Source organism: Chlamydotis macqueenii, chromosome 3 (genome assembly GCF_036417535.1).
Source record: "Chlamydotis macqueenii isolate bChlMac1 chromosome 3, bChlMac1.mat, whole genome shotgun sequence".
Classification (NCBI taxonomy): domain Eukaryota; kingdom Metazoa; phylum Chordata; class Aves; order Otidiformes; family Otididae; genus Chlamydotis; species Chlamydotis macqueenii.
In genome coordinates, this window is record NC_141558.1 from 106,192,278 (window position 1) to 106,213,409 (window position 21,132).

At 34.9% G+C, this 21,132-nt stretch overlaps 1 protein-coding gene across 7 annotated transcripts in view; it reads left to right on the plus strand.

The window, feature by feature from the left end:
• Nucleotides 1-21,132, plus strand: part of STXBP5 (syntaxin binding protein 5) — a 110,103-nt gene that overhangs the window by 55,656 nt on the left and 33,315 nt on the right. For all 7 annotated transcript variants that reach the window (XM_086743480.1, XM_086743482.1, XM_086743481.1 and 4 more), the window contains exons 8-18: nucleotides 4,202-4,325; nucleotides 5,797-5,875; nucleotides 8,461-8,615; nucleotides 9,674-9,746; nucleotides 11,791-11,938; nucleotides 12,356-12,423; nucleotides 13,491-13,531; nucleotides 15,605-15,825; nucleotides 16,586-16,764; nucleotides 18,337-18,462; nucleotides 18,948-19,099. In XM_086743480.1, coding sequence (XP_086599606.1) covers nucleotides 4,202-4,325; nucleotides 5,797-5,875; nucleotides 8,461-8,615; nucleotides 9,674-9,746; nucleotides 11,791-11,938; nucleotides 12,356-12,423; nucleotides 13,491-13,531; nucleotides 15,605-15,825; nucleotides 16,586-16,764; nucleotides 18,337-18,462; nucleotides 18,948-19,099 — 1,366 coding nt within the window. The remainder of the gene's footprint in view (nucleotides 1-4,201; nucleotides 4,326-5,796; nucleotides 5,876-8,460; nucleotides 8,616-9,673; nucleotides 9,747-11,790; nucleotides 11,939-12,355; nucleotides 12,424-13,490; nucleotides 13,532-15,604; nucleotides 15,826-16,585; nucleotides 16,765-18,336; nucleotides 18,463-18,947; nucleotides 19,100-21,132) is intronic.

Below are 21,132 nucleotides of genomic sequence, written 5' to 3' on the forward strand. Positions count from 1 at the left end.
CTTTTTTTCTGAGTTGTAGCAACTGTATTTACAGTAGTCTAAACTTGGTATTAGAAAATGAGTTTAAAGTCTTAGAAACACAGGAAACTGCTTAAAATTAATAGGTTTTGTATTCACATTAAAGTATCGAATTTCTGCATGTATCTTGCAGGAAGGTAGGACACAAAGAGTGATCTCAAGCTGTTCTTAAATAGTATGCATATGATCAGCTGTAGGGTTAAAATAAACCTGTAGAAATTCAAGGGGTTTTTTTGTGTGTATGTATTTTATGAATTGAAACGTTAATCTCATTGCTAGAAAAATACAATAAAAAACTTAGTCTTTTGTTGAACACTTCTCTTACATTGTAAGGTTGTACTTAGAATTATTAATTTTTGTACCTCTTTAAAGAACCAAGAAATTATAGTGATTTCTAGGGATATTGACAAGCTATTGCAGCAGTAAAATTGAATTCCATAAAAAGCTTTTAAGCATGCATTAATCTCTTCAACAGCTGGTGATCTACTTAAAATACTTCTATAGGAGACTTGCATATAAAAGCTTTTGATTTTGTTCCTCAGACTTTTTTCAGTTTATTTGTGATTGCATGTCACAGCCCTACAGTCTCCCTCAGGTAACTGTTGCAGTCATTGCAAGAATGTTTCTTTCTGAAAATCAGATACTTCCACCTTCTTTGCAGGCAGTATAGCACTTACTTTTCCACATAGGATAATCCTTCTGGAACAGCTGCTCAAAGTGAGGCTTCCTTTGCGCGCTGCCTGTATCCACATAATACTCCAGGATGGTTAGTTCCTACATTTCAGGTTGAGTTTTGGCATGTGTAGGGTAGCACAGTCAATTGTGCTGGGGTTTTTATTCAAAAAACTAAGATTTGTTACCCCCCCCCCGAAACACATAACTGTCTCAGAATTCTTGAAACAAACTTCTGTGTAGTCCAGAACAGCTGCCTTAACTTTGAATTAAAGTGAAGGGAATAAAAATAATACTTTTCATAAGAAACCTTCAGTTACAATTAAATAAACTGAAACATTGATTTAGGTATTTTTTTTTTAATAGAGCATTCTCTGTGTAAATTCCTATACAGGTTCGCTGTAATTGGTGCATGTTTGTAAATGAAACGATTCAGAATGTTATTGAGGTCAGGACTTGGGTTACCTGTGCAGACAACTGCTTAAGGATACAAGTGCCTTGTACCTTAAATATAGCAACAGTGCTCTGTGGTACTAGTGCATGATCTTGTCATAAGGGATTGCTCTGTTTGGGATCCGTATGAACGGTGATATATTCCACAAAAATATTTGACACAGTTGAATTGGTGCCAGCTGATTTAAGCATACTGCTGCATTGTGGTACCAAAAGGGTGCCAGGTGAAGTTTAAAATCAGTACGACAATTATGATTAAAACTTCGGGAGTTGTATTCTGGATCAGTAAGTTTTGTGTAAAATATCGGGGAAAAATATGTTATTCCTAGGGACTTTTTATGGTCTAAGAAGCTATGTATAGATTTGCAGCCTCAGGGGATTCTGTCTGATTTCTCTGTCTTGGATGTTATGCTTTCTTGCAGATTCCAACACTAATATTAACCATGTAAAAAATGTCAGAACTTTTGCTTTTGAGTATTGGGGTGATTTATTTAGTTATCGGTTTTGTTTTGGTGATTGATGCTATTGATATCAACCAACTAATGCTGCCTAAAGTAACTGTGCTTTTTTCATCGTAACTGACTGGTAACTATAGATATACTAGCCTGCTGGTATACCTGGAGGTTATGCTACAGCTACTTACAGGTCTGGTTTTATTTTTTCAGGCTTACAGGTTGTGAATTGTGTAATAGGAAAGGATAGTCCTCTGTACCAAAGTCTCTCATACTCAGCCCACAGAATTTTTAGTTGGATTATTTTAAAAATACATAAAACATGTATTTTGGTTATACTTTAATATTTAGCTGCATTGCTAAATGTAACCAAATGCTCCATAAAACTAGGCAATGAATGACCATAAAGCCAAAGGCTTCCTTATTCTCTTTCAGTATTCTTTCCATCCCATCAGGTTCCTTCCAGAATTTAAGTGATAGCAGTCATCCTTCTTCTTTGTGCTCAGTTTAACAGATCTTTTTATGTTCTTAAGCATTAATTCCATTTCAACAGTAATTGGTTGTTGCATTTCCTTCCTCTTGACCTTCTTTTTCAAGAAAAGGAGAAAGTGTTCGTTTCTCATATTTGTTTTCCCTCCTATAAAGCTTACTTTCTTACTGGTTCTTAAGACCTGTTTCTTCATAAACGTGTATCAAAACCTGTTCCATTTACACCATGGGTTGTCAGGGATAGGCTCCACATGAGAGAGTAGTTAAAACATACTTATTACATTGTATTGCTAATCATAGTATAGATAATTTGTTTTCTTAATGAAAAGAGCTTCTTGAAATACAACCTTTTGCTTTACTGAGTCTGCACTTTCAAACTTGCTGATCTCTGAATTTGATACTATGTTGGTAAATAAAATTCAATATTTTTGCAAAAGTTCTTTTCTAATACCTGCTTTTATTTGCTAAATAAAAATTTCTTACAGATAGAATGAGCAAGATTATTTCACTTTGACTGTAGGAGACTTCATGTGAGATGTCTAGATTTCTGAGGTACATATGTGTAGATGTGATATTGGTACACTAAATCTGTCTTCTAGACAGATGTATAGTAATTCCACAAGGAAACAAGATAAAATTTTAATAAGAAATACTTAACTCAATCTGTAGTTCCTAGATATATAGATTTTCTACTACTTTAAGGTGGAAAAGTTATTACTGGAGACTTTGCACTCGTGTAGTGTAGTCATTTTCCTCTGTCATTTAGTCTCTGGATTCTCTGTTATATTGCTGGAAACTGTCTTGTTTTTCTGTATAACTTTATGAAATAAGATGATCTGGTCTGTCTGTAATCAATTTAGGCAAAGCTACCTTAGATCTATCTTGTGTAATTTGCTCTTCACCTAATAACTTATGCCAAAGCTTTCACTGCTAGTTAGAGTTCCCTACTATTTGTACACCCAGGTTTCCTCAGAGAGGAAATCCCGAGGTGCCCGAGGACTTAGAGAGTCTAAGCCCTGCTTACAGACAGGATCTCTACTGAGGGTATCCACTCAAAAGATGGTATTGTACAGCCCGTCAGCTTTCATATATTCAGGTCCTGCTTTCAGTTTACCTAGAGTAATGTCTTTACTGGGAAGGTAGATTTGCTTAACACTTGTGGTAATATCAAAGTTCCATAACTGCCTTCTGCACCTCTTGTGTAGTAGAGAAATACTTCGGGTTTTCATTATTTATTGATATTTTCATGCTGTAAATAAAATTTCCTTGAACATCATATAATGTCTCCATGTACTAAGAGATGCTGGAAATGGTAATGGCACCAATCTTTTCTTAGTTGTTAATCTCTTTGCTTTATTTGTACTCCTTGCTTCATTGTTTACTTTTCTTTCACCTTGGGGCAGCAACTAGATTTCATTTAGTCAGTTTTATTTTCTGCTATAAGATTTCATATGATGTGGCTTAATTATTACATTCCTAATTTTATGGATATAGAGATGTTTCTGTATTAATGGAAAGATTTACTAGGAGTTTCCAACACTTTTCTGTTTCTCAAAACTGCAGTTGCGTCGTTAGAGTGCTTAATCAGGCTAGTATTTTGGTTTCATCATCATTTCCAGAAATTCTTATCGTTACTTCAGTTCTCATTTTACTTATGTTCTCAGCACGTGCTTGCCTCTTGCAAGTGTCTAGACCTCTCAAAATGCCAGTTAAAACTTTGACTTGATAATTTCCTCAAGTAAATATTTTTTGTATGGGCGGTGTATTTTTTTCCAATAATAAAAAAGCTCAAATATGTGCTTGCAGTTATTCTCTGAATGCTACCTATTGTGGAAAAAATACTTTAATTCTACACTCCACTGAGCATATTTTTTTTTCCTCTTAAACATGTCACTACAACAAAGACAGTATCTTTCATGGAATAAAGTATGTGTGAAAGAAGTACTTTGAAACAGAAAAATTACTATGGTAAGTTAGGACATACTAAAAGTAATGATTTAATTAGTACTTCCTCCAATTTCCTTTTGCTGTCTGATGTCATTGAGGAAGTAGTAAGGATAAAATGATGCTAAGACACTCAGCTTACACAGTTCTGTGGTTTCTCTTTTCATGCAAAGGCTATCCACTCCGTGGCTTGGCATCATGAAGGAAAGCAGTTTATTTGTAGTCACTCGGATGGTACCTTGACCATATGGAATGTAAAATCTCCTACCAAACCATTCCAGACAATCACTCCACATGGTAAGATGAAAATGGATACCCACTGTGTATGACAGCTCTTACAAGATAGAAGACTTTTAATAGGAATGTGTTCTGCAAAGCTAAGTATTAAAAATGCGCTTGCAGTGCAAGTAACAAACTGACAACAAATTCTGATAGATTTCATTTTAAAAGTCTTTATGAAATAAGAATCCAAATCAGCGCCATTTCGTCTACATTCCTGAACTCTATAAGCTTGCCTTTCACACAGTGACATTGATCTCAAAATTACGTAATGCATATTTTGCAGGGCTTGCTTTTTGCTTGACATTACAATCCCATATGTTGTTTAAAATACACATAAGCAAGCATCTGTTTCATGTATAAGTGTGTAGATTACCATAGAAATTCTTGGAAAGGTTTATAATAGAGTAAGACTAGCAGCTGGTGAGATGTTCCCACTTCTGAGAAGTCTTGCATTAATGTTAGTCTAGGAAATTATATGTTGTTCTGTAAAATATGCTGCTGCTTTTCAAAAAAGTTCTATACAAATGCTAGGTTTACATGGTGTGCACTTGTCTAAATCATCTCTTAGCTACTTATTTACCTCAGATTCTTAAGTATGACTGTAACAGTGAGGATAATCTGAGAGGTTACAGTCGTAATACAGGATGCTGTAGTTAAGCATCCTGGTGTACTTATCTGAGCCTCCAGCAAGCCCATGTTTACTGTGCTGGCTGTGGACTAGAGTGGAAGAAGGAAGCTATGGATTTCTCTATGATCCTGTAACAGTACCAAAAAAAACCCAAACCAACCAAACCTGACTGCTGTTGTAGTAGTAAAACTAGTTAGACAATACTTAATGTTTTAGCCTCTTTTCATAAAGGCTTTTATTTTGATCTTGGACTGCAGATTAATTTTTCTGCAGAACTTTATAGTTGTATCAGACTTTATCAATGTTCATATAGAAAATATGCATATTTATACTGTATTCAATTTCTGCTGACTCTATGGGAAATTATCTGTAGAAGCTTTAGTTGCTGATAGTGCACAGTAGAAAAAGTGGGCCTTCATGTTTGAGTCTTAGCCTTTAAGGATAAGATTCAGTATGAAGCTCATTTTACTTGTAAGCTGACCAATTTTAGTTGCAAAATGGTAGACACAAGATGAATTGTAAATCTCCCAGGACTACTTAAAACAACTTTTTATGGGGAGAATTATATTTTTTGAAAACAAATATTCTACAACACTTCAAAAAAAAAAAGCAAAAAAAAAAAGCACCACCCTGTTAAAAAAAAGCCCTGAACCTAAATATTCTAGGTTGGTGTATTGCGAGTTTTAACAACTGTGCAGATGTTTAATGATATTATTCCTAGGCATACTATATAATTGTAAGAGATGTTGAATATATGTTTGTATGAGTGTTCTACTTTGCAAGTTGCATAGTGAATTTCATAATTTGTCATTGTGTTACGGAACTCTAAGATTAATGTAAGAAAATAATTCCCTTTAGGAAAGCAGCTGAAGGATGGAAAGAAGCCAGAACCATGCAAACCTATCCTTAAGGTGGAATATAAAACAACTAGAGCTGGGTAAGACTTGTTTTGTATGCAAAATTAACGTATGTAAAATAAATGCAGCTCCCTGGGAATGTGCTTCATTTCCCAGTTGTTGGAATAAATATCCTGAATGCACTGAGCTATGGTAAAAGAGCTGAAACAGTTTTGGTATATCAGATATTGCTGAATAGACTTAAAAACCATATGTGAACAGATTACTATATACAAACCTTAAGTAAAGATACTGCTAATGCATTATCTACATGCTTCTTCCGTGCTACTGAAGTCATGTGTGGTTTTGCTGAATGTTTTGAGAATATTAAAGAAAAATGGCTGATAAAGCACAAACAACGCTAAAGCACAGACTTGAAACACTGACCTTTGACAAATAGCCTGATATGAATATCCTAAGTTCTGAATATATATTCATCTCCCAAAAATATTACTGACAAAAGCTTTTCTGGTAGAGTGCGGTAATTCATGCAATGAATTGTGCTTAATTATGCACATTGAGAATGTAACAAAGCAGTAATTGCAACAAGAGGCTCAGATGGTATTTACAGTATCTTGAGTAGCATGTTTTGTTACCAAGACTGCACTTGGGATTGAAGGATTTCAGTCCTTCTAAAGTGTGGTTCTAAAGTGCTTTAAAGTTCTTGAGTAAAGAGTGCAATAAAACTTTCATGGAAGCCTGTTCAGCTACTTGCAAACATAAAAAAAAATCTCAGTTCACTTATTGCTACATGTACTTCAGTTCACACTTCAATTTTCAGTTTCAATTGTAACCTTCTTGCACAAAATTCAAGGCGAGACAACTACCTTTCAGTGGTTAAAATTTTAATAGTCTTTCTCTTTAGCAATTGAAATTAATTAGGTATAAACATGATACAATTATGCCTTTTAGCTAGAGCACTATCACATGTTGTTCATGGTTTAATTTCTGTAGCACAGAAAAGAATAATTCCTCCTTTTCTAGAAATACTTTTGGCTACTGTTGGAGGCAGAATATTGAACTAGGGGGACCCATGGTCTAATTTGTGGCCATTACTTTGATATCTCTTCCTCAGTCAGCAGAACTCTTTGATCCTGTCAACTCTTCAGTCACAGGATTTTCTGAAGGATCAAGCAGATTGTGAAATAATTGTGGGAACTGAAAGCTTATCTCAGTCTGCTTTGCTTTCAGTGCTACAAACACAGAGCACATTTCAGCCGAGCCTTAAACTCATGAAGTGCAATATGTGCATAAACTAAACCCTTCATACAGGATTTTCAAGAAGAAAGGTGTACCTAATCTCCTGCATTTGTTTCAAATGCTAACTAGTGAAAGCCATTTAGAGACTATGGGAAAGATGGTGTTATAGGAGAAGACCAGGAAAAAAAAAAAAGAATCTCTTTGGCATCTTTTTCACGATATATCAGGATACCTGTTTTCCCCTACAAACTTTCCAGATACTGACATACTAGTTGCTTCCAAGGTAGACACAAAGTGTATGATTCCTACCTAAAATGAGAATAAAAGTAGATCAGAGGAATTCCGCACTCTACATGCCTGTTTTTCCTCCATTTCCTCCAGAAATATCACCTGGAATTTAAGGTGATAGTCAATAATGGGTGAAATTTCTTGAGCTATATATGTGTAAACAGTCAATCTGCTGTTTAAAAAGTATTATGCTCTATTCTAAACATAAACAGTGTTAAAATGAGTGATAACTTTTGGTAATTGGGAAAGAAGAAAATACCTTGTAAAACGACTATATTTACTTTATCTTGTTTTTCAACAGATGAAATACTAAACTGTGTCTTATGTGCATATTGGAGAAAATGTGGATGTGTTTAAAAATATGTTTCTGTAAAGACTAAAAAATTTTGAAGGGAAACCTCTAATCTCTTTTCTGAAGACTAGAAGGAATGTTTTCACTTTGCTATACTCAGCCATTTAATTATGCAGTAGGAGTAGTCTATGCCATAGTAGTTCCTTGAAATATGTGCTTAGTGGTAGGATGGAAAATGGACAAAACATCTAGAGCAAATGTGTGATGAGAGAACTATGGGCGCTTATTTATGTCCTTGCCTCTTAAGAGATGTTAGGTCTTTGAAGCAACTGGTTGCTTCTCCAAGACAGTCATATTATTGTGACTGCAGAATTACTTTACAAGGTCTGCAAAATTGTTCATCCTTCGAAATTTACGGTAATGCTGTATGGGAAGTAAATGGGACTATTTGTTCCTGATCCTGCTAGAAAATTTTATATTACGGATAAATGAGGCTGTTGGCAAATCTGGATTTACAGTTCAGTAGAAAAGAAACAATTCTAATGTTTAACAACATTTTATAGATCTCATCTTGGCAGACAGTTGCAAAATGGGTTAAATAAGCAGTACAGAACTAAAAGTTTGGAAGAGATGTCTGACTTGAGTTATAGTCTTCTAACCCTTGGTTTTTATGTTTTGAAACACATACTCAAGCTACACATTGAATGGAGAGCTGATTTGCATTGTTCTTAATGTATTTCTGCTTAATGATATCTCATTGAACTTTATAATAAGGTCACAAAAACTGCCTGGTCTCTTTTAAAGTATTATCTTTGCTTGATCCTGAATGCCTTTGCTTTATTCCAGGGAGCCTTTCATCATTCTCTCAGGAGGCTTGTCGTATGACACTGTAGGAAGAAGACCCTGTTTAACAGTTATGCATGGGAAAAGTACTGCTGTGCTAGAAATGGATTATTCTATTGTTGACTTTCTAACCCTCTGTGAAACACCATATCCTAATGGTAGGCTCTATTTTTTTTTCCTCAGTACTTTGACATCTTCTCTGGAGTTTTATCTCATCAGAATATTCTTTACTATTGCCTTTCTGTTTTATCTCTGGGGATCAGACTGCAGCAGCAGCATCTGTTATCCCTATTGTCTGAAGTTTGTTTTGCTTTCCGAAGCATCGTAATAGAATAGTTTATAATAAAACCTATTTTACTTCAAGAAAAATGTTGATTACTGGTTGCATGGTTTTTCCTTTGTAATCCCAAAAACATGTGCAGAGAAAAAATGTCAACAATTGTAAGATGTAGTTTCTGCAGCAGATGTGCTCATCAATATTTGTTCGAGCATGTAAGACCTTTCCAGTCAATGCGAAGCCTTGGTTAGCATTTGTGTAGTACTCTTCACTTCTAGTGATTTTCTTCATTCCAATACTCACATGAAGTTTGTCGCTAACCTGTAATCTCTTTTCTGCCGAAGGAGATTTTTTTTTTGTCGTAGTGTATGTAGTTGTCTCAGATTAGTAATACATTTCTAGTGACTGCAGTGTTTTCAGCTGTCAGCTTCCATCAGAGTATACAAAACTGCTTAGCTCAGAATTTGAGGTCTGCCTGAAAGAGGGCAAGATAAACTTTGGAAACTCTTTCAGTTTTCTTGTTTTAGTGTCAAGTCAGCTGTCTTTCAATCTGTTTTGTAAGCAATTAGAATTCAAACCCTGCTGAATATAAGGAAAAGCAGTTTGAGGGTGGGAGGATATTGTTGTTCAGTGATTGGCCCTTTCTCAAAAATAGTGCTTAAATAAGTTCCTCTGCATGTTCCTTTTCCTGTTACTTGAGCTGTTTAAATGGTTCTAGCAAATCAGAAGAGAGTTGAGAATATTGAATTAAAGGGCTTTTCCAGATGAACTTGGAGTATTCAGGGGGTGAGTGTATAAAATGTCTTCAGAAACTGTGTAGTCACCTAAGTGGCTTTTCTGCTCTCAACTGGTAGAATGCAAAGACTAATCACATTCTTGAGGCTGTGCATGCAAGAACTACATTTACCAATAAGTAACTTTTTTCTTTCTTGTTTTAAGACTTTCAGGAACCATATGCTGTAGTTGTTCTCCTAGAAAAGGACTTGGTACTGATTGACCTTGCACAAAATGGGTAAGAATCTTGTGTGGTCTTTTAAATGGTTGGCTGCAGTGGTCAGCCTGTTGTTCTGCTCTGTAGCTTTTTAATCTATCATAATACCTCCCTGTCCAGAACATAACATTTTATGTATTAAGTATAAGGTTTCTTTATCAGAACCTGAGAAAACTTGTAGATCAGCTTTTCTCAAGGTAATATGTAGTAGACGAGTAGAATATTATGAAACGTTTTCCACACTTGATTGACAGAAACTACTCTTATATCACTGCTGCTTTTTAATAATCACAGTTTATTTTGAAGCTGATTCCTTACTGCTATGAGGGAAGCTTGGAATTTTGGGGAAGGGAGCAGAGAGAACAACTGTTCAGATAAGCCAGTTAATTTTGGCTGCTGCTGAGTGTTCTTATCACACAGATATTTGCTGATCGTATTGCCAAATGAATTGTTACCTGTGTTGCTTAAAGTAACTCAATACTGATACACTAAATATGATAAATATAAAATTAGAGTGGTAACATCTACTCCCTTGTTAACTACTGTGGTAAGAGGTTGCTTAAATGTAATATTCTATTACAGTTTTCACAACTAATACTTGCCTAACACATTTTGAGTCTCCTGTTACTTTGTCCGTGGAACAATCTGTATACTCTGTTAGGTGGTGATTAAAAATTCTGGATTCTGCAATTTTTTTTTATCAAGGATTTTGAGATTAGTATAGGCAGTAACAACTAACTACTAAGGGTTAGTAACAGAGGAACCTGACAAGTAATATCTTTGTAGTGTTCTTGTTTAAAAGTCACCAATGGCTGATGAAGAAAAATCCTTGTGAAGAACATCCTTCTAGGACAAAACAACAACCTATAAATATGTATACTCAAAGTCAATGGTGATACCCTGGATAGCAAAGACTAGTTTGAAAGAAGGTCAAGTTTGGTCCTAGTAGCTCTACAGCTGTTTAGCAATGTAATTTAGATTTTCCCAATGTTACAAGACCATATGCTGTATCCAGACTTGTTTCTGATACACCAATGGCATTACGCTTCCAGCATTCATATGTGGAGAGATTAATAAAACAAGTTTTAATGAGCTTGAAATAAAAAGGTTTGTACAAGACTTTTTTTTTAAGTGAAACAGTTTGCAGTGCCTGAGATTTGAAGTTAGGTTAAGATTTGTTACATTATGTTAAAAAATCTTCAGCAATTATGTTTGTCTTGTGTTGCCATGAATTTATCATATTTTATTAAAATCAAGCCTTGTTTTCATTTAATTTTTAGAGATTGCTTTAACTTTCCAGATATTCTACATACAAATAGTTTTATACAGAGCTGTTTTCATCTGTTGTTGCTACTTTTTCCTTTAGATGGATTGAGAAGCTGTTCCTTTTGCTTCTCAAAGAAAAAAAAAAAGCAAAAAAAAAAAGTATATGCATAGTCTGCATTTCTCTGGAGACAAATGTTCTTTGAACATAGTGATATTTACCTCTTCATTATTGGCTTTTGTCATCATTAAGGCTCTGTCACTTTTCTGATCGAGATGATGGTGGAGAGTTTATGTGTGTGTGCTTCAAATTGGTAACTGATTGTTGCTATCTATATGAAAGTGATCTTGGAGTTGCAAGTAGGTTATGGAAAGTGCTGGACAACCTTTTGTCTAAGTATAGTAATACAAAGTGAGAAGTGGAGTCTTCCTGTCTTTCTTCCTGGAAGAATAGAGTTAGAAAGAAGTCCATAGCTCCACATTACTACAGTTACGACTTGGTAACTTTCCACAGGCCATTAAAACAGTAAGCTTTTAAAAATAAAACTACAGGGAATAGCAGTGTTCTAGAAATATTCTAGAAACAGTACAAAATTCAGGTTCCATCTAGAGTGCTACCATATCTTGATAGTGTACTGAATGAGCAGTAAAGTTGCATAGTGTATTTGTTCATAATCTAATTTGATTTGTATTTATTTTCCTCTATATGAAAATAATATGAACTTAGTCTTCAGTGTATTGTTCTGCATTTTAAAATAATTTTTTTTCCTAGATAACAGTCTTCCCCTTTCATCCATTAAAGGTACCCTATATTTGAGAATCCCTATCCTTTGACTATACATGAATCTCCAGTTACCTGTTGTGAATATTTTGCTGATTGTCCTGTGGACCTCATACCTGCACTCTATTCAGTTGGCGCTCGACAGAAACGTCAAGGCTACAGTAAGAAGGTACAACATCTAGTTCATATATATGTATTTGAAAATACTGAAAATCGGCAGCTCTAAACAACATAAGAGTGGTCATAAGACCAAAGTTCCATCCAGCTCGTTATCCTGCCCTTGACAGTGGCTAATAGCAGGTGTCTAGGGGAGGGCACAGTATATGTCGAGCCTATAGTCATGCTTTCCTGATGTGTTCCCGTCAATTGCCGTATCACTGGAAGCTAAGGGACTTCCTGGAGCAGGGACGTGTTTAAAGCTCTTGTTGATTATTATTTTTAGGTTTTTTTTCTCTGCAGAGGGTATGTCTAATTACTTTTTTAAGTCATGTGAAATACTGGAATCCGCAGTATCTGCAGTAATTTCAATGACTTAACTTTGCACTGTATGATATTTTCTTCCTCAGTGTATTTGTTCATCTTCCAGGAATGGCCTATCAGTGGAGGCAACTGGGGTTTGATCACTCAGAGCTATCCAGAGATAATTATTACAGGGTAAGTGAGACCATAGTGTAGTAAAAAGCTTCTTGGCTAATTAAGCAGAAGTGAGAATATTTTGTTCCTCTTGTAGAAGACAGTGTTCTAGAGTGGTTTGAATGATTTAAGAAACTGTTCACCAGACAAGTCATTTACATAATCTTCTTGAGGCTTTAATGAGAAAGTAAAGCAAAATGTGGAAGAGAAGGTAGGAACAAAATGGTAGAAGGTGTCCTACAGGATTTATGATGTGGAATTGTGATTACGTCTGCTTGCTATCAGTGTATCCTGCATGAAACTTACCTTTTATTCTTTAACTTTTGGAAAATAGCTGAGTAGTATTTTAAAGCACAAGAAGTCCATTAAATAGTTATTGAGTTCCATTCTCAAAGGGAAGCCAAGCTTTATATTTCAAAAAGGACAAGTGAATACTTAAATCTGTTTGTTTTGATCTCTTTTGAGACTGATCCTTCTAATAGTACTCTAAGGAGCATAAACAAAATTTAATTTATAACCATGCAGTGCATTACTGAAAGTGAGAGCACTACTGAAGGCTTTTTTTTTTTTCAGAACAACCCATTAGTCCCAATGAGGATTACTGTCATTTTATGCTACATGTTGCAGAGACTTTGAGAGACAGTCCTGGAAAAAATGTAGTCATCTGATTCTCAATTTCAAGGATAAATAAACAACTTAGGTGACTCATTTACACTCAAATATAGTATATTTAGGCATCCCTTTATAAGTGTTGCTCTGAATAAAGGACATCTTTTAAGAAACAACATACGATAAGGTATACCAAAATGCTTATGGGAAATGCAGGTAATTGAAACTAATTATTAAAATTGTAAATTAGTAGAGTGGAATTTCAGGGAGTTAGCCTCCAAATGTTTTTTAATTCCTTCTATCTAAAGTAATTGGGACGTGTGTTCGTAAAATATCAGATTCCAGTAAACTGTGAAATTAAAGTGTCACTAAGAATACTGATAAAAATAGAATGCTACTCATGTATTTTCTAATCAGTAGCAAAGAGGTCTAACATTCTAACCATTTTACCATCTTATTAATTTTTTAATATTTCATAGGCATGCTGATGGGTCAATCAAGTTTTGGGATGCCTCAGCAAGTAAGTGTTTTTGGTAGAGATCTTTTCCTGTGCTGTAGGAGTTTTCTAAACTTACTGATTTCTCTAATGGAATGTAATTGCAGACTAGTCACTCTCATTATTTCCTGCCTCACGTGGAATCAGCAACTCCATAGGAAACTTTGCTTTAAAAATAAGATTAACATTATTTCTTAGTTGTTTCAGTTTTTTTACCATTTTGGTGAAAATGCACTGGTGGCCCAACAACCAGCCAGAATGGAAGAGTTCTAAGAGAGTTCTAAAATTTTTCAGAAGAACGTTATTAAGCACAGAGATGAATGACAGGCAAATGCATTCCTTTTTAGTACAACTGAATTTCAGTAAGTTATTTCTGTCTTTTTAGACAGGAGAGAGGCATGTGTTTATAAGACTCTCCATAAATTACAGTATCTAAAAATGAGCATTGGAACGAGTAGTAGTTTATGCTAATAAAATGATCTAGGCATTTGTGAAGAAAGGCAGCAGAACAGTAAAATCAAGACTTTTCTTTGGTGGAACACTGAACAGGCCTAAAGAGTCTGATCCGGTTTACATTTCTCTTCAGTAAAAGGGTCAGTTCCATCTGATAGTCCACACAGCTAACAGTGAGAAATGCAGTAAGAATTCAAATTAGAATAGACTTCAGAGTTAGATGCTTTAATTAATCTAGTTCTAACTAATGTGATTCTTGGTACTTAAAAGCTGTCTGAAGCAATCTTGGAATCATTATCACTTGTCTTTGAAAACTTGTGGAAGACTGCTGAGATTCCAAAAGGCTAAGGCGTATGTGGGTGTGGGAGGGAACAGATGCAATGTATATGTTTAAAGACTGGGAGGGGGAGTATTTGGAGTGTTGTAGATCTTTAATTTCAGTGTGGGACGGTGGTGGAACCTGAGGTGGGGCAGGAGGGAGAGGGAGCAGAAACACCAAACTTGATTGATTCTATGTGCTTAAAAAAATCTATTCAGCATAGATCTGGCAAAAGGAGATCCTGCTAAAGACCTCTAGTTTCCTTCTAAAATAGATAAATAAACCTGTTAAGGGAGAAACTGCAACTATTTTATAACTCTTAAATATATCTAATAACATAGTCTTACAGATGAACTAGGGAGGTGTGATTCAGATATGACCACTGAAATAAGGAAGAGGAGAAAGGATGCTATAAACTGTTTTCCTAATGATATGACTAGTATTTGTGGCAGTGATTTGGGCCATTGACTAGAGAATATGCCTTTGAAGTTTGAAAGCAAACTCAGTTGAAAGAAAGTGTAGGAATTAGAATTATGATTGAGAATTATATTGCTAATTCTTGAATAGCATCTAAGACAATTTATTATCTAAGACAATTTATTTGACTACACGATCAATGATTTACACTCAGAACTTATGTTCTGGAAAAAAAATTAGGGGTCTAATGGATTGCAATGTCAGTGTTGGACAAAAAAAAAATCATTGGGATAAATAAGTGGGAATATCTGTAAAACCAACATGGAGTAATTCTTTCACAATTTTAAACTGTGCAAAGGCTTCACTAGAACAGTTCTAGGAAACATGCTCTCAAGAAAAAATGTGAACTGATCAGAAGGCAGCATTTTGAATGATCAAACAGGACAGGATAAAAATTGGAGGAACTAGGGCTGTTAAGTCTGAGAACACAGATGGGTGGTCATGGATTTGAAGTACTGTAAGGAGAAAGGAGAGGAGCTTGCTTTCTCTGCCATAGATAGGCTTAAGTTGTAGGTATTGTATATGCAACTAGATGTTATTGTTATAAAGAGATCCCGAAGTATAGTTAAGCCTTGAGAAGCAGTGAGAGTTTAGTTTATAACTGAAGCTTGGTATATATCTCTCAGGAAAAGTGTTGAGTGGGTTTTTTTAATACTAACTGATCCTGCATTAGGCAAGTGGTGCGCTGCACGGGCCGAGTGCACGGAGATTCACTACGTCTACTTGGCCCTCTTTTGTTGAACATAGGGCCTTTATGAATAGTAGTTTCTAAATTAAAAAAAAAATAGCAGGAGAAAAATACCTATTTAGATGAAAACTAATGTTTACCTCTTTTGGTTTGTTCCTAGTCACACTGCAAGTACTCTATAAGCTAAAAACAGCCAAAGTATTTGAAAAATCACGGAATAAAGATGACAGGCCAAACACAGATATAGTAGATGAAGACCCATATGCTATTCAGATCATCTCGTGGTGTCCAGAAAGTAGGATGCTGTGTATAGCTGGAGTTTCTGCACATGTCATTATTTACAGATTCAGCAAGCAGGAAGTGACAACAGAAGTCATTCCGGTAATTAGTATAACCGTTATTTAATGTCTTAATATTTAGCTATAATAAGACTGTTGTAGCAATTTACTTTGTTGTCTTTCATTTTATTAGTGAAATGGACAAAATAATTGCCTTGGAAAAAAGGAGATGTTGTGGAGGAAAAATAATAAATTTTGAAATTCAGTGAAAATGAAAATTGTACACTAAGATTTTGGTTTTACTGGCTTTTTCAGGTTTTGCAACCAATAATAGTTCTTTTGTTCTAACTGTCAAATAGTGGATCAAAACTTGACTGCATCAAAAGTAAAATGAAAACAGAAGTGAATGAGATATGGAGTGGAAGAGTTTTCAAATCTGTTAGTTGATTTCGTGGTTTTTTTTCCTCTTGATTCCTAATAATGACTGTCTGGCTTGGCAAAACTTCTGCAGTATGCAGAGCTAGAAGAGTAGAAGCATGCCAGACATACCCTAAGGTCTGTTAAGGACTTTGCTATGTCACTGTCTTATTCTGTAAAAGATACAGTGACAAGTTCTATTTCAGGAGTTTAAGTACTTTGTTAAATCAGACACGCACATACAACTTTAGTTTTCAGCTCATACATTCAGATAAGTAAATTGAAGCCTTTTAATTAAAAAAATGTTCTGTGTTCTAAGTAAAGCATTAATTGTGCTGTAGTTGGTTTTTTTGCTTCTTATTCCCCTTCAGTTGCACTTCACATATTTCATACCTAGTTTTTTGAAATGCAGAGTTTACTGATAATTATTTTACTGTAATTTACAGATGCTGGAAGTACGTCTGTTATATGAAATAAATGATGTTGAATCTCCAGATGGTGAGCAGGTGCCACCTTTACCAACTCCAGGCACAGGTTCCAATCCTCAGTCCATTGTTCCCCAGTCTCATCCATCTACTAGTAGCAGTTCATCTGATGGACTTCGTGATAATGTCCCGTGTTTAAAGTAAGAGTATTCTGTTATACTTCTGTTGAGTGAGAAACTTTACAATAATATGTGATGAGAATATATGTACTTTGATATTATTACAAAACGTTATTGTTGGTGAGAATGCTTTATTTCTTAGAGCAGTGTTTTCCAAATACCAGAGAGTTCTGTTTTAAGATATTAATATTGCAATCTTAGTTTCCTCAAACTTCATAAGTAGATTTTTTTCATTAAAAAAAAATAATAAAATTCTTACCTTATGTCTACTGCATGCTTTAAGGAACTTTGGCATACATGTTAATATAGTCACAGATGTTCATACTTTAGAGCAAACATTTTCAACAGCAGCAGTATAGTTACTTTGACATTATTTTGTCCATTGAAATTAATAGGCAACTTTAATGTTTTGTGGCTTTCCTTAACTTTAGGCCAAGTATGTCTGAATAGATTTCCCGTGTTAGTTTTCTAAAGCCTTAGATTTCTAGTGGGAAACAAAAACCAATGAAAATTCTTACAAATAACTGAAAGGTAATTCTTTTTAGGCTTATAAATATTTTTTCAAAAGTCTCCAAGGTAACTACTTTTTATTTTGGGAACAAGAAACAGAATTAAATAAATGTCCCATTGTCATGGATCTTTCACGGTGCCTTATAGTATTCACAGTGTAGGTCTTTGAGCAATTCTCATATTTTTTACATTGGAAGTTTTTTTCCTTAAGGTTCTTCATGTGTGAACTTTCACTCATCTGAGAAATGAAAGCTAAAAAAGGACAATCTTTTTCACTCTTCTACAAGAGTGCATTATGAGGCCTCTGGATCATCAGCTTTCCCTTACAGAATGTACATTGAACTTCATTTTCAGATATAAAATTAAGCTATTTATGTACTTTCTGTTTTCTGAAGTTTTAAGGTCTCAAGTTGGATTTTAATTCTTTGACTGCATCCATCCAGAAAACAACTTATTCTGAGGTTATTTTTTCTGGGTGTGAGTTTTTTGTCTTGGTGGTTGTACTGAGTTGAAGTGTCTTTCTAAAGGAAACTGGTTGGAGTAGAAAAACTGGATAATTGAGTATTTGTAAAATATTGACAAACCAGAATATACTTTAATGACAATAGGTAAAGCAAGAGGAATTCAGGAACTGAAGGAGCTTATGTTCTGTGTAACTTCTTACACCTTAAAAGAGGAAAGACCTAATCCTTTCTGCAGGACATTCATAAGTTTGTTGATCAGCATGCAAACAAAACCTTTTCAGGACCTTCAGTTCCTTCCTTTTAGGCACTGAACGCCTTTATTCAAGTCAATATAGCGCTCAAGTCATAACGCTGTTATGCTTTGCTCTGAACAGGGGAGAAATTAAGTATTTGTGATCATTGCTGAATTAATTTTCAATTTGGTAATGAATCTAAAGGGCCCTTAAAGAACTGAATGACCAGTTACAATGTGTGGGTTTTTTCTGGTTGCTTTCATGTGTTTGTGTTGTTTTGGTTTTTTTTGCAATTTTCCAACTTGCTAAAGTCCAGTATGGTATAGAATTTAATGACTTCTCAGTGGAAGGTGATAAAAAGATACCGTGTTTTGTTAACTTTGCAGAGTTAAAAATTCTCCTCTGAAGCAGTCTCCAGGCTACCAAATTGAGCTAGTTATCCAGCTAGTGTGGGTGAGTGGAGAACCTCCTCAACAGATAACCAGCTTAGCAGTCAACTCAGCGTACGGCCTGTAAGTGTATTCTACACAGTTTTCTTTTCACTGTTCTGTTGTAGTGGTTTAAAATTATCTGTTAAAAATAAGTCTCCATGTGTGTTCACATAAGCTGCCCAGCAACATAAGAGAGGCAATCAGTCTCCCATACTTAAAAGGTAATTTATTTTGAGTCATGGCAGATCCTGATGATGCTAACATGAGAAACAAATCAGCATCACTCTTCCTCACCTGGCACTGTACAGCCAAGAGTGTCATGTAAGGCTCTGACAGGTAGGTTGGCAAATACAGTAACAGTGATTGTTTTACTCAGTGTCACATGTTTTTACAAGAGAACAATTAAACAATATTGCACTCTAAAAATAGTAATTTATAGACATCTGTAACTTACGTAACTTATAAAAATTAGGAAGTCTTAAAATGCTGAACAGCAACAAATAGCGATATAAAATTTTACGAATGTTTGATTAGCACTGTCTTTCCTTCCATTTCTTTTTTTCCAGAGTAGTTTTTGGAAACTGTAATGGTATTGCCATGGTTGATTACCTCCAGAAGACTGTGCTCTTGAATCTGGGCACTATTGAACTGTATGGCTCCAATGATCCTTATCGCAGGGAGCCACGATCTCCCCGAAAAACTCGGCACCCATCTGGAGGTGAGTACCCCAAAACTGGTTTTAATCAACCGTGCCTTTCTCTTGAGCTTATCTGGGCTCTTAGTATATATTCTTTGAATACAGGCATACTTTTCTCCATTGTGATTCCTTTATTCTTCATCTGTCCCTAATGTTGCTATTGCAGGTTTGTTACTTCATATTTTTTTTCAAAACTGTTGATAATGGAATCTACTGATGCCTGATGTCATTACTGATCATTACTTATCTTTCAGCGTAATGTATGTTTTAAGAAAAAGTAGATGGGAAAACTTTATCTGTGTGAACAGATAATGGATTTATGGATTTATGCAGTTTACAAGATTTAAGCTTAATAATACAGCATGAAGAGGTATCCTGTTTGCCACTATTCTAGTATTTCTGATAAACCTACTACCCATATCACATGCTTGCATAAAATCATCAGTGATTGCAGGTAGCCAGTCTATCTGCTGAGGTCTTTGGGCTTCCTCTTTTAAACTTTGACTAGAAATATCCTTGATAACAGCATACACAACATAACATGCTTTAGCTTATGTTATACTTGAGAGGAAGCCTTTGACTTAAATGAACTATAAACTTCCAAATACAAACTGGTAAAATAAATATTTTTTAGAAAAAAAGACTGATTCAAAAATATACTAAAAAAGGGTATTCTTTTGCAGCTGTGAGAAGGAAAGTGATTTTTTCAGTCAAAATACCAAGCTTTTTCTTGACAAAAAGAAAATTCAGTATTTTAAAGTTTTTCTTCAGCTTTGTTGTGTAGTGGATAATCAAGTTAATATGGAAAATGGCTAAAGACAGAATGATAAACAATGTCACTACTGCCCCAGACAATTATTTTTCAGTAGGAAAAAAACTGTTCAAAAACTTTTTCATGCTCTAGTGTTGGTTGCTTTGTTTTGAGAGCCAGACTAAAGTCCAGGTAAGTTCTTTAGGTAATATGTTATTCAAATGTAAATGTATACTCTAAGGTATGGTTTAGTAAATCATTGCTTTGAGAAAGATCCAGTTAGGGCCAGTCAGCTTATTTCAACTGAGGAAACTAGTCTGAAAAATCACTGATGTAGAGCAGAGCGTACACAGTTGGCATCCTGTCAGATAAAATATTTTCTTGTAATGAAGACTTTATTTTAAAATTACTTTTTGAGATAAATAACTTTACTTGGTGACCGTGTTAATTCCTTTTGGGAGTAAAGGGCTTAATTTCTGCTCCATGCGTTTAGATTATAAACTGCCTTTGAGTGTTAAACATTACTCGCTTTGTTTTCTTGGCTTTTGTTATTTTAATGTATTGGATCTGCATAACTGGGTTACAACTGTGTCTCCAAGATGTTCATGAATGAAGTTATTGTGGCTCGTGAATATAACTGTTACATGAAATCACATTTTTTTTCATCTTACATTTTAATACTAACAATTTGCATGGCAAGAGCATTTTATAAACCTGGTTATACAAGTTATTCTGCTGGCTTTTCTGTCTCAACTGCACTGTTAGTGTCTCCGTCTTTCCTTTTCTCATTGCTTCATAAAGGTATGCTGACTGTGGCTTCTTGCATGTGCGGCCTTTCTAACTTATATTCAGAGTCTGTGAAAAAGCTTCGCACCTCTTATATAAGTAAGTCATCTCATGGCAATAAAATATTTTTGAACATCTGAATTTCGTTTTTTGACTTGCTCACTCAACATAAATATTTCTTAGTCTGTTTTAAGTAACTGTTTTACTTTTAGAAACTTATTTTAATCCATCATGCATCTATTGTATTTCTTATTCACGTAATCTTTAAAAGAAACTTGAACAAAAAAAAAAGCAGCCGTAATAGTCTGTGGTTTATGTTTTTAAATAAATAAATATCAAAATCAAAAGGAGATCCTGTCTCAGAAGTTGGTGATATCTACAGACCCAAGATCCTACTCAAGAAACTTAGCGTTTTGAGATCTGAGGCTAGAAGGTTTCCTTGCTTGGTCCTCTTTCTGGCAGAAGAAAGCTTCGGAACTCTAGTATTAGATGATGACTATTATTATTAATAATAATA